Here is a 19055-nt window from a genome sequence, read left to right on the forward strand (position 1 = left end):
GTCATGACTTTCTTCATAGGTCAGGTCATTCATCTGCATGACATGTTTGGATGGAAACGTGATTGGTGACGCTTCAGTGTGTTGAATATAACCGGACGGACGCCCATCAAATACACGTAGCCTGCTTCATTTACCGGCTGTCGGGTATTCATTCCTATAAGGCCTGTCGTCGTGGTCATAACGTCTCTCCGGTGAACCATGACGGGATACCTGAGGGTTCTGTCCTCCATCTCGAGGTATGCAGCGACGCTTACCGAAAAGCCTGCTATGCTTGCGCCTGCAGCCGCCGTGGGCCAGAGTCTGCGACACACAAACTGTGAGTCTTTAAACTAAACCAAAACTCCACTAGCTGCTAACGTAGCCTGGTTTCACTGCACAGTCATCCTCACATGGAATACATTCATCTGGTCCATATTATACATTACCAATGTCTTTTGTGTTCGAAGATGTGGCTTTGCTACAAAGTAGTGGATGTGCAGGAGTGACCTTTGATTTGTTACGTTGTATTGTTTGTGTCACAGCAATGCGATGTCGTGGCATCAGAACATAGCAGGATGGTGGGAACTGGGAAATTATGGGCATTTGGAATATTGTAACAGTTGACAAACTGTGTTGAATGTAGAATGTAAAAAAAAAACCCAGAAGTAACATTGTCACATCACACATTGTAGGCTACCTCAATACCTCAAATTACAATTCAACAACGGTATAATGTACTGGTATACTTTATGCCTGTCTGCCAGGTGCCAAAGTCCGTACAGTATGAGTGCTGTTGGATACATTTAAAGGCTGAGTGGTCGGGACTCACAACTGTCAGTGTCACAGATGCACCTGTAGCCTATAGGGAATGATCCTAAAACAGACATTAGGGTTAGGGTTAGGCTACTGTAGCCTATAGGGAATGATCCTAAAACAGACATTAGGGTTAGGCTACTGTAGCCTATAGGGAATGATCCTAAAACAGACATTAGGGTTAGGCTTCTGTAGCCTATAGGGAATGATCCTAAAACAGACATTAGGGTTAGGGTTAGGCTACTGTAGCCTATAGAGAATGATCCTAAAACAGACATTAGGGTTAGGCTACTGTAGCCTATAGGGAATGATCCTAAAACAGACATTAGGGTTAGGGTTAGGCTACTGTAGCCTATAGGGAATGATCCTAAAACAGACATTAGGGTTAGGAGCTACTGTAGCCTATAGGGAATGATCCTAAAACAGACATTAGGGTTAGGGTTAGGCTACTGTAGCCTATAGGGAATGATCCTAAAACAGACATTAGGGTTAGGGTTAGGCTACTGTAGCCTATAGGGAATGATCCTAAAACAGACATTAGGGTTAGGGTTAGGCTACTGTAGCCTATAGGGAATGATCCTAAAACAGACATTAGGGTTAGGGTTAGGCTACTGTAGCCTATAGGGAATGATCCTAAAACAGACACTAGGGTTAGGGTTAGGCTACTGTAGCCTATAGGGAATGATCCTAAAACAGACATTAGGGTTAGGGTTAGGCTACTGTAGCCTATAGGGAATGATCCTAAAACAGACATTAGGGTTAGGGTTAGGCTACTGTAGCCTATAGGGAATGATCCTAAAACAGACATTAGGGTTAGGGTTAGGCTACTGTAGCCTATAGGGAATGATCCTAAAACAGACATTAGGGTTAGGGTTAGGCTACTGTAGCCTATAGGGAATGATCCTAAAACAGACACTAGGGTTAGGGTTAGGCTACTGTAGCCTATAGGGAATGATCCTAAAACAGACATTAGGGTTAGGGTTAGGCTACTGTAGCCTATAGGGAATGATCCTAAAACAGACATTAGGGTTAGGGTTAGGCTACTGTAGCCTATAGGGAATGATCCTAAAACAGACATTAGGGTTAGGGTTAGGCTACTGTAGCCTATAGGGAATGATCCTAAAACAGACATTAGGGTTAGGGTTAGGCTACTGTAGCCTATAGGGAATGATCCTAAAACAGACATTAGGGTTAGGGTTAGGCTACTGTAGCCTATAGGGAATGATCCTAAAACAGACATTAGGGTTAGGGTTAGGCTACTGTAGCCTATAGGGAATGATCCTAAACAGACACTAGGGTTAGGCTACTGTAGCCTATAGGGAATGATCCTAAAACAGACACTAGGGTTAGGGTCTACTGTAGCCTATAGGGAATGATCCTAAAACAGACACTAGGGTTAGGGTTAGGCTACTGTAGCCTATAGGGAATGATCCTAAAACAGACATTAGGGTTAGGGTTAGGCTACTGTAGCCTATAGGGAATGATCCTAAAACAGACATTAGGGTTAGGGTTAGGGTTAGGCTACTGTAGCCTATAGGGAATGATCCTAAACAGACACTAGGGTTAGGGTTAGGCTACTGTAGCCTATAGGGAATGATCCTAAACAGACACTAGGGTTAGGGTTAGGCTACTGTAGCCTATAGGGAATTATCCTAAACAGACACTAGGGTTAGGCTACTGTAGCCTATAGGGAATGATCCTAAACAGACACTAGGGTTAGGGTTAGGCTACTGTAGCCTATAGGGAATGATCCTAAAACAGACACTAGGGTTAGGCTACTGTAGCCTATAGGGAATGATCTTAAAACAGACACTAGGGTTAGGGTTAGGCTACTGTAGACTATAGGGAATGATCTTAAAACAGACACTAGGGTTAGGGTTAGGCTACTGTAGCCTATAGGGAATGATCCTAAACAGACATTAGGGTTAGGGTTAGGCTACTGTAGCCTATAGAGAAGGATCTTAAAACAGACACTAGGGTTAGGGTTAGGCTACTGTAGCCTATAGGGAATGATCCTAAACAGACATTAGGGTTAGGGTTAGGCTACTGTAGCCTATAGGGAATGATCCTAAAACAGACATTAGGGTTAGGGTTAGGCTACTGTAGCCTATAGGGAATGATCCTAAAACAGACATTAGGGTTAGGGTTAGGCTACTGTAGCCTATTGGGAATGATCCTAAAACAGACATTAGGGTTAGGCTACTGTAGCCTATAGGGAATGATCCTAAACAGACATTAGGGTTAGGGTTAGGCTACTGTAGCCTATAGGGAATGATCCTAAAACAGACACTAGGGTTAGGGTTAGGCTACTGTAGCCTATAGGGAATGATCCTAAACAGACATTAGGGTTAGGCTACTGTAGCCTATAGGGAATGATCCTAAAACAGACATTAGGGTTAGGGTTAGGCTACTGTAGCCTATAGGGAATGATCCTAAAACAGACATTAGGGTTAGGGTTAGGCTACTGTAGCCTATAGGGAATGATCCTAAAACAGACATTAGGGTTAGGGTTAGGCTACTGTAGCCTATAGGGAATGATCCTAAACAGACATTAGGGTTAGGGTTAGGCTACTGTAGCCTATGGGGAATGATCCTAAACAGACACTAGGGTTAGGGTTAGGCTACTGTAGCCTATAGGGAATGATCCTAAAACAGACATTAGGGTTAGGGTTAGGCTACTGTAGCCTATAGGGAATGATCCTAAAACAGACACTAGGGTTAGGGTTAGGCTACTGTAGCCTATAGGGAATGATCCTAAACAGACACTAGGGTTAGGCTACTGTAGCCTATAGGGAATGATCCTAAAACAGACATTAGGGTTAGGGTTAGGCTACTGTAGCCTATAGGGAATGGTCCTAAAACAGACATTAGGGTTAGGGTTAGGCTACTGTAGCCTATAGGGAATGATCCTAAAACAGACATTAGGGTTAGGGTTAGGCTACTGTAGCCTATAGGGAATGATCCTAAAACAGACACTAGGGTTAGGGTTAGGCTACTGTAGCCTATAGAGAATGATCCTAAAACAGACACTAGGGTTCGGGTTAGGCTACTGTAGCCTATAGGGAATGATCCTAAAACAGACATTAGGGTTAGGCTACTGTAGCCTATAGGGAATGATCCTAAAACAGACATTAGGGTTAGGCTACTGTAGCCTATAGGGAATGATCCTAAAACAGAAGTTAGGGTTAGGCTACTGTAGCCTATAGGAAATGATCCTAAAACAGACATTAGGGTTAGGGTTAGGCTACTGTAGCCTATAGGGAATGATCCTAAACAGACATTAGGGTTAGGGTTAGGCTACTGTAGCCTATAGAGAAGGATCTTAAAACAGACACTAGGGTTAGGGTTAGGCTACTGTAGCCTATAGGGAATGATCCTAAACAGACATTAGGGTTAGGGTTAGGCTACTGTAGCCTATAGGGAATGATCCTAAAACAGACATTAGGGTTAGGGTTAGGCTACTGTAGCCTATAGGGAATGATCCTAAAACAGACGTTAGGGTTAGGCTACTGTAGCCTATAGGGAATGATCCTAAAACAGACATTAGGGTTAGGGTTAGGCTACTGTAGCCTATAGGGAATGATCCTAAAACAGACACTAGGGTTAGGGTTAGGCTACTGTAGCCTATAGGGAATGATCTTAAAACAGACACTAGGGTTAGGGTTAGGCTACTGTAGCCTATGGGGAATGATCCTAAAACAGACATTAGGGTTAGGGTTAGGCTACTGTAGCCTATAGGGAATGATCCTAAACAGACATTAGGGTTAGGGTTAGGCTACTGTAGCCTATAGGGAATGATCCTAAAACAGACATTAGGGTTAGGGTTAGGCTACTGTAGCCTATAGGGAATGATCCTAAAACAGACATTAGGGTTAGGGTTAGGCTACTGTAGCCTATAGGGAATGATCCTAAAACAGACATTAGGGTTAGGGTTAGGCTACTGTAGCCTATAGGGAATGATCCTAAAACAGACATTAGGGTTAGGGTTAGGCTACTGTAGCCTATAGGGAATGATCCTAAAACAGACATTAGGGTTAGGGTTAGGCTACTGTAGCCTATAGGGAATGATCCTAAAACAGACATTAGGGTTAGGGTTAGGCTACTGTAGCCTATAGGGAATGATCCTAAAACAGACATTAGGGTTAGTGTTAGGCTACTGTAGCCTATAGGGAATGATCCTAAACAGACACTAGGGTTAGGCTACTGTAGCCTATAGGGAATGATCCTAAAACAGACATTAGGGTTAGGGTTAGGCTACTGTAGCCTATAGGGAATGATCCTAAAACAGACATTAGGGTTAGGGTTAGGCTACTGTAGCCTATAGGGAATGATCCTAAAACAGACATTAGGGTTAGGGTTAGGCTACTGTAGCCTATAGGGAATGATCCTAAAACAGACATTAGGGTTAGGGTTAGGCTACTGTAGCCTATAGGGAATGATCCTAAAACAGACATTAGGGTTAGGCTACTGTAGCCTATAGGGAATGATCCTAAAACAGACATTAGGGTTAGGGTTAGGCTACTGTAGCCTATAGGGAATGATCCTAAAACAGACATTAGGGTTAGGGTTAGGCTACTGTAGCCTATAGGGAATGATCCTAAAACAGACACTAGGGTTAGGGTTAGGCTACTGTAGCCTATAGGGAATGATCCTAAAACAGACATTAGGGTTAGGGTTAGGCTACTGTAGCCTATAGGGAATGATCCTAAAACAGACATTAGGGTTAGGGTTAGGCTACTGTAGCCTATAGGGAATGATCCTAAAACAGACACTAGGGTTAGGGTTAGGCTACTGTAGCCTATAGGGAATGATCCTAAAACAGACACTAGGGTTAGGGTTAGGCTACTGTAGCCTATAGGGAATGATCCTAAACAGACACTAGGGTTAGGGTTAGGCTACTGTAGCCTATAGGGAATGATCCTAAAACAGACACTAGGGTTAGGGTTAGGCTACTGTAGCCTATAGGGAATGATCCTAAACAGACACTAGGGTTAGGGTTAGGCTACTGTAGCCTATAGGGAATGATCCTAAAACAGACACTAGGGTTAGGTTAGGCTACTGTAGCCTATAGGGAATGATCCTAAAACAGACACTAGGGTTAGGGTTAGGCTACTGTAGCCTATAGGGAATGATCCTAAAACAGACACTAGGGTTAGGGTTAGGCTACTGTAGCCTATAGGGAATGATCCTAAACAGACATTAGGGTTAGGGTTAGGCTACTGTAGCCTATAGGGAATGATCCTAAAACAGACACTAGGGTTAGGGTTAGGCTACTGTAGCCTATAGGGAATGATCCTAAACAGACATTAGGGTTAGGGCTACTGTAGCCTATAGGGAATGATCCTAAAACAGACATTAGGGTTAGGGTTAGGCTACTGTAGCCTATAGGGAATGATCCTAAAACAGACATTAGGGTTAGGGTTAGGCTACTGTAGCCTATAGGGAATGATCCTAAAACAGACATTAGGGTTAGGGTTAGGCTACTGTAGCCTATAGGGAATGATCCTAAAACAGACATTAGGGTTAGGGTTAGGCTACTGTAGCCTATAGGGAATGATCCTAAAACAGACATTAGGGTTAGGCTACTGTAGCCTATAGGGAATGATCCTAAAACAGACATTAGGGTTAGGGTTAGGCTACTGTAGCCTATAGGGAATGATCCTAAAACAGACATTAGGGTTAGGGTTAGGCTACTGTAGCCTATAGGGAATGATCCTAAACAGACACTAGGGTTAGGCTACTGTAGCCTATAGGGAATGATCCTAAAACAGACATTAGGGTTAGGGTTAGGCTACTGTAGCCTATAGGGAATGATCCTAAAACAGACATTAGGGTTAGGGTTAGGCTACTGTAGCCTATAGGGAATGATCCTAAAACAGACATTAGGGTTAGGGTTAGGCTACTGTAGCCTATAGGGAATGATCCTAAAACAGACACTAGGGTTAGGGTTAGGCTACTGTAGCCTATAGGGAATGATCCTAAAACAGACATTAGGGTTAGGGTTAGGCTACTGTAGCCTATAGGGAATGATCCTAAAACAGACATTAGGGTTAGGTTAGGCTACTGTAGCCTATAGGGAATGATCCTAAAACAGACATTAGGGTTAGGGTTAGGCTACTGTAGCCTATAGGGAATGATCCTAAAACAGACACTAGGGTTAGGGTTAGGCTACTGTAGCCTATAGGGAATGATCCTAAACAGACATTAGGGTTCGGGTTAGGCTACTGTAGCCTATAGGGAATGATCCTAAAACAGACACTAGGGTTAGGCTTAGGCTACTGTAGCCTATAGGGAATGATCCTAAAACAGACATTAGGGTTAGGGTTAGGCTACTGTAGCCTATAGGGAATGATCCTAAAACAGACATTAGGGTTAGGGTTAGGCTACTGTAGCCTATAGGGAATGATCCTAAAACAGACATTAGGGTTAGGGTTAGGCTACTGTAGCCTATAGGGAATGATCCTAAAACAGACACTAGGGTTAGGGTTAGGCTACTGTAGCCTATAGGGAATGATCCTAAACAGACATTAGGGTTCGGGTTAGGCTACTGTAGCCTATAGGGAATGATCCTAAAACAGACATTAGGGTTAGGCTACTGTAGCCTATAGGGAATGATCCTAAAACAGACATTAGGGTTAGGGTTAGGCTACTGTAGCCTATAGGGAATGATCCTAAAACAGACATTAGGGTTAGGGTTAGGCTACTGTAGCCTATAGGGAATGATCCTAAAACAGACATTAGGGTTAGGGTTAGGCTACTGTAGCCTATAGGGAATGATCCTAAAACAGACACTAGGGTTAGGGTTAGGCTACTGTAGCCTATAGGGAATGATCCTAAAACAGACATTAGGGTTAGGTTGGCTACTGTAGCCTATAGGGAATGATCCTAAAACAGACATTAGGGTTAGGGTAGCTACTGTAGCCTATAGGGAATGATCCTAAAACAGACATTAGGGTTAGGGTTAGGCTACTGTAGCCTATAGGGAATGATCCTAAAACAGACATTAGGGTTAGGGTTAGGCTACTGTAGCCTATAGGGAATGATCCTAAAACAGACACTAGGGTTAGGGTTAGGCTACTGTAGCCTATAGGGAATGATCCTAAAACAGACATTAGGGTTAGGGTTAGGCTACTGTAGCCTATAGGGAATGATCCTAAAACAGACATTAGGGTTAGGGTTAGGCTACTGTAGCCTATAGGGAATGATCCTAAAACAGACATTAGGGTTAGGGTTAGGCTACTGTAGCCTATAGGGAATGATCCTAAAACAGACATTAGGGTTAGGGTTAGGCTACTGTAGCCTATAGGGAATGATCCTAAAACAGACATTAGGGTTAGGTTAGGCTACTGTAGCCTATAGGGAATGATCCTAAAACAGACATTAGGGTTAGGGTTAGGCTACTGTAGCCTATAGGGAATGATCCTAAAACAGACACTAGGGTTAGGGTTAGGCTACTGTAGCCTATAGGGAATGATCCTAAAACAGACACTAGGGTTAGGGTTAGGCTACTGTAGCCTATAGGGAATGATCCTAAAACAGACACTAGGGTTAGGGTTAGGCTACTGTAGCCTATAGGGAATGATCCTAAAACAGACACTAGGGTTAGGCTACTGTAGCCTATAGGGAATGATCCTAAAACAGACACTAGGGTTAGGTTAGGCTACTGTAGCCTATAGGGAATGATCCTAAAACAGACACTAGGGTTAGGGTTAGGCTACTGTAGCCTATAGGGAATGATCCTAAAACAGACACTAGGGTTAGGGTTAGGCTACTGTAGCCTATAGGGAATGATCCTAAACAGACATTAGGGTTAGGGTTAGGCTACTGTAGCCTATAGAGAATGATCCTAAAACAGACACTAGGGTTAGGGTTAGGCTACTGTAGCCTATAGGGAATGATCCTAAACAGACACTAGGGTTAGGGTTAGGCTACTGTAGCCTATAGGGAATGATCCTAAAACAGACATTAGGGTTAGGGTTAGGCTACTGTAGCCTATAGAGAATGATCCTAAAACAGACATTAGGGTTAGGGTTAGGCTACTGTAGCCTATAGGGAATGATCCTAAAACAGACATTAGGGTTAGGCTACTGTAGCCTATAGGGAATGATCCTAAACAGACACTAGGGTTAGGGTTAGGCTACTGTAGCCTATAGGGAATGATCCTAAAACAGACACTAGGGTTAGGGTTAGGCTACTGTAGCCTATAGGGAATGATCCTAAACAGACATTAGGGTTAGGGTTAGGCTACTGTAGCCTATAGGGAATGATCCTAAAACAGACATTAGGGTTAGGCTACTGTAGCCTATAGGGAATGATCCTAAAACAGACATTAGGGTTAGGGTTAGGCTACTGTAGCCTATAGGGAATGATCCTAAAACAGACACTAGGGTTAGGGTTAGGCTACTGTAGCCTATAGGGAATGATCCTAAAACAGACATTAGGGTTAGGTTAGGCTACTGTAGCCTATAGGGAATGGTCCTAAAACAGACATTAGGGTTAGGGTTAGGCTACTGTAGCCTATAGGGAATGATCCTAAAACAGACATTAGGGTTAGGGTTAGGCTACTGTAGCCTATAGGGAATGATCCTAAACAGACATTAGGGTTAGGGTTAGGCTACTGTAGCCTATAGGGAATGATCCTAAAACAGACACTAGGGTTAGGGTTAGGCTACTGTAGCCTATAGGGAATGATCCTAAAACAGACATTAGGGTTAGGGTTAGGCTACTGTAGCCTATAGGGAATGATCCTAAAACAGACATTAGGGTTAGGGTTAGGCTACTGTAGCCTATAGGGAATGATCCTAAAACAGACATTAGGGTTAGGGTTAGGCTACTGTAGCCTATAGGGAATGATCCTAAAACAGACATTAGGGTTAGGCTACTGTAGCCTATAGGGAATGATCCTAAACAGACATTAGGGTTAGGGTTAGGCTACTGTAGCCTATAGGGAATGATCCTAAAACAGACACTAGGGTTAGGGTTAGGCTACTGTAGCCTATAGGGAATGATCCTAAACAGACATTAGGGTTAGGTTAGGCTACTGTAGCCTATAGGGAATGATCCTAAAACAGACATTAGGGTTAGGGTTAGGCTACTGTAGCCTATAGGGAATGATCCTAAAACAGACATTAGGGTTAGGGTTAGGCTACTGTAGCCTATAGGGAATGATCCTAAAACAGACATTAGGGTTAGGGTTAGGCTACTGTAGCCTATAGGGAATGATCCTAAAACAGACATTAGGGTTAGGGTTAGGCTACTGTAGCCTATAGGGAATGATCCTAAAACAGACATTAGGGTTAGGGTTAGGCTACTGTAGCCTATAGGGAATGATCCTAAAACAGACATTAGGGTTAGGGTTAGGCTACTGTAGCCTATAGGGAATGATCCTAAAACAGACATTAGGGTTAGGGTTAGGCTACTGTAGCCTATAGGGAATGATCCTAAAACAGACATTAGGGTTAGGGTTAGGCTACTGTAGCCTATAGGGAATGATCCTAAAACAGACATTAGGGTTAGGGTTAGGCTACTGTAGCCTATAGGGAATGATCCTAAAACAGACATTAGGGTTAGGGTTAGGCTACTGTAGCCTATAGGGAATGATCCTAAAACAGACATTAGGGTTAGGGTTAGGCTACTGTAGCCTATAGGGAATGATCCTAAAACAGACATTAGGGTTAGGAGGCTACTGTAGCCTATAGGGAATGATCCTAAAACAGACATTAGGGTTAGGGTTAGGCTACTGTAGCCTATAGGGAATGATCCTAAAACAGACACTAGGGTTAGGGTTAGGCTACTGTAGCCTATAGGGAATGGTCCTAAAACAGACATTAGGGTTAGGGTTAGGCTACTGTAGCCTATAGGGAATGATCCTAAAACAGACATTAGGGTTAGGGTTAGGCTACTGTAGCCTATAGGGAATGATCCTAAAACAGACATTAGGGTTAGGGTTAGGCTACTGTAGCCTATAGGGAATGATCCTAAACAGACATTAGGGTTAGGGTTAGGCTACTGTAGCCTATAGGGAATGATCCTAAAACAGACATTAGGGTTAGGGTTAGGCTACTGTAGCCTATAGGGAATGATCCTAAAACAGACACTAGGGTTAGGGTTAGGCTACTGTAGCCTATAGGGAATGATCCTAAACAGACATTAGGGTTAGGGTTAGGCTACTGTAGCCTATAGGGAATGATCCTAAAACAGACATTAGGGTTAGGGTTAGGCTACTGTAGCCTATAGGGAATGATCCTAAAACAGACATTAGGGTTAGGGTTAGGCTACTGTAGCCTATAGGGAATGATCCTAAAACAGACATTAGGGTTAGGGTTAGGCTACTGTAGCCTATAGGGAATGATCCTAAAACAGACATTAGGGTTAGGGTTAGGCTACTGTAGCCTATAGGGAATGATCCTAAAACAGACATTAGGGTTCGGGTTAGGCTACTGTAGCCTATAGGGAATGATCCTAAAACAGACATTAGGGTTAGGCTACTGTAGCCTATAGGGAATGATCCTAAAACAGACATTAGGGTTAGGGTTAGGCTACTGTAGCCTATAGGGAATGATCCTAAAACAGACATTAGGGTTAGGGTTAGGCTACTGTAGCCTATAGGGAATGATCCTAAAACAGACATTAGGGTTAGGGTTAGGCTACTGTAGCCTATAGGGAATGATCCTAAAACAGACATTAGGGTTAGGGTTAGGCTACTGTAGCCTATAGGGAATGATCCTAAAACAGACATTAGGGTTAGGGTTAGGCTACTGTAGCCTATAGGGAATGATCCTAAAACAGACATTAGGGTTAGGGTTAGGCTACTGTAGCCTATAGGGAATGATCCTAAAACAGACATTAGGGTTAGGTTAGGCTACTGTAGCCTATAGGGAATGATCCTAAAACAGACACTAGGGTTAGGGTTAGGCTACTGTAGCCTATAGGGAATGATCCTAAAACAGACACTAGGGTTAGGGTTAGGCTACTGTAGCCTATAGGGAATGATCCTAAACAGACACTAGGGTTAGGGTTAGGCTACTGTAGCCTATAGGGAATGATCCTAAACAGACACTAGGGTTAGGGTTAGGCTACTGTAGCCTATGGGGAATGATCCTAAAACAGACACTAGGGTTAGGGTTAGTCTACTGTAGCCTATAGGGAATGATCCTAAAACAGACATTAGGGTTAGGCTACTGTAGCCTATGGGGAATGATCCTAAAACAGACATTAGGGTTAGGGTTAGGCTACTGTAGCCTATAGGGAATGATCCTAAAACAGACATTAGGGTTAGGGTTAGGCTACTGTAGCCTATAGGGAATGATCCTAAAACAGACATTAGGGTTAGGGTTAGGCTTCTGTAGCCTATGGGGAATGATCCTAAAACAGACATTAGGGTTAGGGTTAGGCTACTGTAGCCTATAGGGAATGATCCTAAAACAGACATTAGGGTTAGGGTTAGGCTACTGTAGCCTATGGGGAATGATCCTAAAACAGACATTAGGGTTAGGGTTAGGCTTCTGTAGCCTATAGGGAATGATCCTAAAACAGACATTAGGGTTAGGGTTAGGCTACTGTAGCCTATAGGGAATGATCCTAAAACAGACATTAGGGTTAGGGTTAGGCTTCTGTAGCCTATAGGGAATGATCCTAAAACAGACATTAGGGTTAGGGTTAGGCTACTGTAGCCTATAGGGAATGATCCTAAAACAGACATTAGGGTTAGGGTTAGGCTACTGTAGCCTATAGGGAATGATCCTAAAACAGACATTAGGGTTAGGGTTAGGGTTAGGCTTCTGTAGCCTATAGGGAATGATCCTAAAACAGACATTAGGGTTAGGGTTAGGCTACTGTAGCCTATAGGGAATGATCCTAAAACAGACATTAGGGTTAGGGTTAGGCTACTGTAGCCTATAGGGAATGATCCTAAAACAGACATTAGGGTTAAGGTTAGGCTACTGTAGCCTATAGGGAATGATCCTAAACAGACATTAGGGTTAGGGTTAGGCTACTGTAGCCTATGGGGAATGATCCTAAACAGACACTAGGGTTAGGGTTAGGCTACTGTAGCCTATAGGGAATGATCCTAAACAGACATTAGGGTTAGGGTTAGGCTACTGTAGCCTATAGGGAATGATCCTAAACAGACACTAGGGTTAGGCTACTGTAGCCTATAGGGAATGATCCTAAAACAGACATTATGGTTAGGGTTAGGCTACTGTAGCCTATAGGGAATGATCCTAAACAGACACTAGGGTTAGGGTTAGGCTACTGTAGCCTATAGGGAATGATCCTAAAACAGACATTAGGGTTAGGGTTAGGCTACTGTAGCCTATAGGGAATGATCCTAAACAGACACTAGGGTTAGGCTACTGTAGCCTATAGGGAATGATCCTAAAACAGACATTAGGGTTAGGGTTAGGCTACTGTAGCCTATAGGGAATGATCCTAAAACAGACATTAGGGTTAGGGTTAGGCTACTGTAGCCTATGGGGAATGATCCTAAACAGACATTAGGGTTAGGGTTAGGGTTAGGCTACTGTAGCCTATAGAGAATGATCCTAAAACAGACATTAGGGTTAGGGTTAGGCTACTGTAGCCTATAGGGAATGATCCTAAAACAGACATTAGGGTTAGGGTTAGGCTACTGTAGCCTATAGGGAATGATCCTAAAACAGACATTAGGGTTAGGGTTAGGCTACTGTAGCCTATAGGGAATGATCCTAAAACAGACATTAGGGTTAGGGTTAGGCTACTGTAGCCTATAGGGAATGATCCTAAAACAGACATTAGGGCTAGGCTACTGTAGCCTATAGGGAATGATCCTAAAACAGACATTAGGGTTAGGGTTAGGCTGCTGTAGCCTATGGGGAATGATCCTAAACAGACATTAGGGTTAGGGTTAGGGTTAGGCTACTGTAGCCTATAGGGAATGATCCTAAAACAGACATTAGGGTTAGGCTACTGTAGCCTATAGGGAATGATCCTAAAACAGACATTAGGGTTAGGGTTAGGCTACTGTAGCCTATAGGGAATGATCCTAAAACAGACATTTGTGTTAACATGTTTCTGATTGTCTGTTTGTTCTTAATCTGACATGGTGTCATGTGTTACTATACTGTAGTAATAATTTATGTTTTTAATGTTTAATATGACCTGGTGTTTCCAGATGCAGCTAAACACATCAAGGTGGACCAGACGGTGTGTTACTGTAATAACATGTTACTGTAATAATGTGTTACATGTTTAATGGTTTCAGATGTTACTTTAATAACATGTTACTGTAATAATGTTTTTAATGGTTTCAGATGTGTTACTGTAATAACATGTTACTGTAATAATGTTTTTAATGGTTTCAGATGTGTTACTGTAATAACATGTTACTGTAATAATGTGTTTAATGGTTTCAGATGTGTTACTGTAATAACATGTTACTGTAATAATGTGTTTAATGGTTTCAGATGTGTTACTGTAATAAGATGTTACTGTAATAATGTGTTTAATGGTTTCAGATGTGTTACTGTAATAACATGTTACTGTAATAATGTGTTTAATGGTTTCAGATGTTACTGTAATAATGTTTAATTGGATGGTTTCAGATATTACTGTAATGTGTTTAATGGTTTCAGATGTTACTGTAATATGTTTATGGTTTCAGATGTTGCTGTAATAATGTGTTACATGTTTAATGGTTTCAGATGTGTAACTGTAATAACATGTTACTGTAATAATGTGTTTAATGGTTTCAGATGTTACTGTAATAACATGTTACTGTAATAATGTGTTTAATGGTTTTAGATGTGTTACTGTAATAACATGTTTCTGTAAAAATGTGTTAAATGGTTTGATACTTTTCATGATGTTTTACTGTAATAATATTATTTGTTACTGTAATAATGTGTAATGTTTGAATGGTTTCAGATATTACTGTAATAACATGTTACTGTAATAATGTGTTTGTTTAATGATTTTCAGATGTGTTACTGTAATAATGTGTTTAATGATTTCAGATGTTACTGTAATCATGTGTTTAATGTTTAATGGTTTCAGATGTTACTGTAATGTGTTAAATAATTTCAGACCTTACTGTAATATGTTTAAAGTTGAATGGTTTCAGATGTTACTGTAATAATGTGTTGAATGTTTAATGGTTTCAGATGTTACTGTAATGTGTTAAATGGTTTCAGACCTTACTGTAATATGTTTAAAGTTGAATGGTTTCAAATGTTACTGTAAAAATGGTTTAATGTTTAATGGTTTCAGATGCAGTTAAGCGTATCAAGGTGGACCAGCCGGTGGTGGAGATGGATGGAGATGAGATGACAAGGATCATCTGGGAGTTCATCAAGGAGAAGGTACTGTAGTACACCATGGACCTCTGACTCTACTGTACACCATGGACCTCTAACCTCTAACCCCTAACCCTACTGTACACCATGGACCTCTAACCCCTAACTCTACTGTACACCATGGACCTCTAACCCCTAACTCTACTGTACACCATGGACCTCTAACCCCTAACTCTACTGTACACCATGGACCTCTAACCCCTAACTCTACTGTACACCATGGACCTCTAACCCCTAACTCTACTGTACACCATGGACCTCTAACCCCTAACTCTACTGTACACCATGGACCTCTAACCCCTAACTCTACTGTACACCATGGACCTCTAACCCCTAACTCTACTGTACACCATGGACCTCTAACCCCTAACTCTACTGTACACCATGGACCTCTAACCCCTAACTCTACTGTACACCATGGACCTCTAACCCCTAACTCTACTGTACACCATGGACCTCTAACCCCTAACTCTACTGTACACCATGGACCTCTAACCCCTAACTCTACTGTACACCATGGACCTCTAACCCCTAACCCTACTGTACACCATGGACCTCTAACCCCTAACTCTACTGTACACCATGGCCCCCTAACTCTACTGTACACCATGGACCTCTAACCTCTAACCCCTAACTCTACTGTACACCATGGACCTCTAACCCCTAACTCTACTGTACACCATGGACCTCTAACCCCTAACCCTACTGTACACCATGGACCTCTAACCCCTAACTCTACTGTACACCATGGACCCCTAACCCCTAACTCTACTGTACACCATGGACCTCTAACCCCTAACTCTACTGTACACCATGGACCTCTAACCTCTAACTCTACTGTACACCATGGACCTCTAACCCCTAACTCTAATGTATACCATGGACCTCTAACCCCTAACTCTACTGTACACCATGGACCGCTAACCCCTAACTCTACTGTACACCATGGACCTCTAACCTCTAACTCTACTGTACACCATGGACCTCTAACCCCTAACTCTACTGCACACCATGGACCTCTAACCCCTAACTCTACTGTACACCATGGACCTCTAACCCCTAACTCTACTGTACACCGTGGACCTCTAACCTCTAACCCCTAACTCTACTGCACACCATGGACCTCTAACCCCTAACTGTACTGTACACCATGGACCTCTAACCCCTAACCCCTAACTCTACTGCACACCATGGACCTCTAACCCCTAACCCTACTGTACACCATGGACCGCTAACCCCTAACTCTACTGTACACCATGGACCACTAACCCCTAACTCTACTGTACACCATGGACCCCTAACCCCTAACTCTACTGTACACCATGGACCTCTAACTCTACTGTACACCATGGACCTCTAACCCCTAACTCTACTGTACACCATGGACCCCTAACCCCTAACTCTACTGTACACCATGGACCTCTAACCCCTAACTCTACTGTACACCATGGACCTCTAACCCCTAACCCTACTGTACACCATGGACCTCTAACCCCTAACCCCTAACTCTACTGCACACCATGGACCTCTAACCCCTAACCCTACTGTACACCATGGACCGCTAACCCCTAACTCTACTGAACACCATGGACCACTAACCCCTAACTATACTGCACACCATGGACCGCTAACCCCTAACTCTACTGCACACCATGGACCCCTAACCCCTAACTCTACTGTACACCATGGACCTCTAACCCCTAACTCTACTGTACACCATGGACCTCTAACCCCTAACCCTACTGTACACCATGGACCTCTAACCCCTAACCCCTAACTCTACTGCACACCATGGACCTCTAACCCCTAACCCTACTGTACACCATGGACCGCTAACCCCTAACTCTACTGAACACCATGGACCACTAACCCCTAACTCTACTGTACACCATGGACCACTAACCCCTAACTCTACTGTACACCATGGACCCCTAACCCCTAACTCTACTGTACACCATGGACCTCTAACTCTACTGTACACCATGGACCTCTAACCCCTAACTCTACTGTACACCATGGACCCCTAACCCCTAACTCTACTGTACACCATGGACCTCTAACCCCTAACTCTACTGTACACCATGGACCTCTAACCCCTAACCCTACTGTACACCATGGACCTCTAACCCCTAACCCCTAACTCTACTGCACACCATGGACCTCTAACCCCTAACCCTACTGTACACCATGGACCGCTAACCCCTAACTCTACTGAACACCATGGACCACTAACCCCTAACTCTACTGTACACCATGGACCTCTAACCCCTAACTCTACTGTACACCATGGACCTCTAACCCCTAACTCTACTGTACACCATGGACCCCTAACCCCTAACTCTACTGTACACCATGGACCTCTAACTCTACTGTACACCATGGACCTCTAACCCCTAACTCTACTGTACACCATGGACCTCTAACTCTACTGTACACCATGGACCTCTAACCCCTAACTCTACTGCACACCATGGACCTCTAACCCCTAACTCTACTGTACACCATGGACCTCTAACTCTACTGTATACCATGGACCTCTAACCCCTAACTCTACTGTACACCATGGACCCCTAACCCCTAACCCTACTGTACACCATGGACCTCTAACCCCTAACTCTACTGTACACCATGGACCTCTAACCCCTAACTCTACTGTACACCATGGACCTCTAACCCCTAACTCTACTGTACACCATGGACCTCTAACCCCTAACTCTACTGTACACCATGGACCTCTAACCCCTAACTCTACTGTACACCATGGACCTCTAACCCCTAACTCTACTGTACACCATGGACCTCTAACCCCTAACTCTACTGTACACCATGGACCTCTAACCCCTAACTCTACTGTATACCATGGACCTCTAACCCCTAACTCTACTGTACACCATGGACCACTAACCCCTAACTCTACTGTACACCATGGACCTCTAACCCCTAACTCTACTGCACACCATGGACCCCTAACCCCTAACTCTACTGTACACCATGGACCTCTAACCCTACTGTACACCATGGACCTCTAACCCCTAACTCTACTGCACACCATGGACCTCTAACCCCTAACTCTACTGCACACCATGGACCTCTTATCCCTAACCCTACTTTACACCGTGGACCTCTAACCTCTAACCCCTAACTCTACTGTACACCATGGACCTCTAACCCCTAACCCCTAACTCTACTGCACACCATGGACCTCTAACCCCTAACCCCTATCTCTACTGTACACCATGGACCTCTAACCCCTAACTCTACTGTACACCATGGACCTCTAACCCCTAACTCTACTGTACACCATGGACCTCTAACCCCTAACTCTACTGTACACCATGGACCTCTAACCCCTAACTCTACTGTACAGCATGGACCTCTAACCCCTAACTCTACTGTACACCATGGACCTCTAACCCCTAACTCTACTGTACACCATGGACCTCTAACCCCTAACTCTACTGCACACCATGGACCTCTAACCCCTAACTCTACTGTACACCATGGACCTCTAACCCCTAACTCTACTGCACACCATGGACCTCTAACCCCTAACTCTACTGTACACCATGGACCTCTAACCCCTAACTCTACTGTACACCATGGACCTCTAACCCCTAACTCTACTGTACACCATGGACCTCTAACCCCTAACTCTACTGTACACCATGGACCTCTAACCCCTAACTCTACTGTACACCATGGACCACTAACCCCTAACCCTACTGTACACCATGGACCACTAACCCCTAACTCTACTGTACACCATGGACCTCTAACCCCTAACTCTACTGTACACCATGGACCTCTAACCCCTAACTCTACTGTACACCATGGACCTCTAACCCCTAACTCTACTGTACACCATGGACCTCTAACCCCTAACTCTACTGTACACCATGGACCTCTAACCCCTAACTCTACTGTACACCA

General features: G+C 43.5%; 1 protein-coding gene across 1 annotated transcript in view; it reads left to right on the forward strand.

The window, feature by feature from the left end:
• The window catches only part of LOC106598629 (isocitrate dehydrogenase [NADP], mitochondrial), a 145597-nt gene continuing 126542 nt past the window's right edge, over positions 1-19055 (forward strand). Inside the window, exons 1-2 of the mRNA XM_045708425.1 lie at positions 1-316; positions 15040-15131. Coding sequence (XP_045564381.1) covers positions 199-316; positions 15040-15131 — 210 coding nt within the window. The 5' untranslated portion in view covers positions 1-198. The remainder of the gene's footprint in view (positions 317-15039; positions 15132-19055) is intronic.

This window comes from Salmo salar, chromosome ssa26 (assembly GCF_905237065.1).
Source record: "Salmo salar chromosome ssa26, Ssal_v3.1, whole genome shotgun sequence".
Classification (NCBI taxonomy): Eukaryota; Metazoa; Chordata; class Actinopteri; order Salmoniformes; family Salmonidae; genus Salmo; species Salmo salar.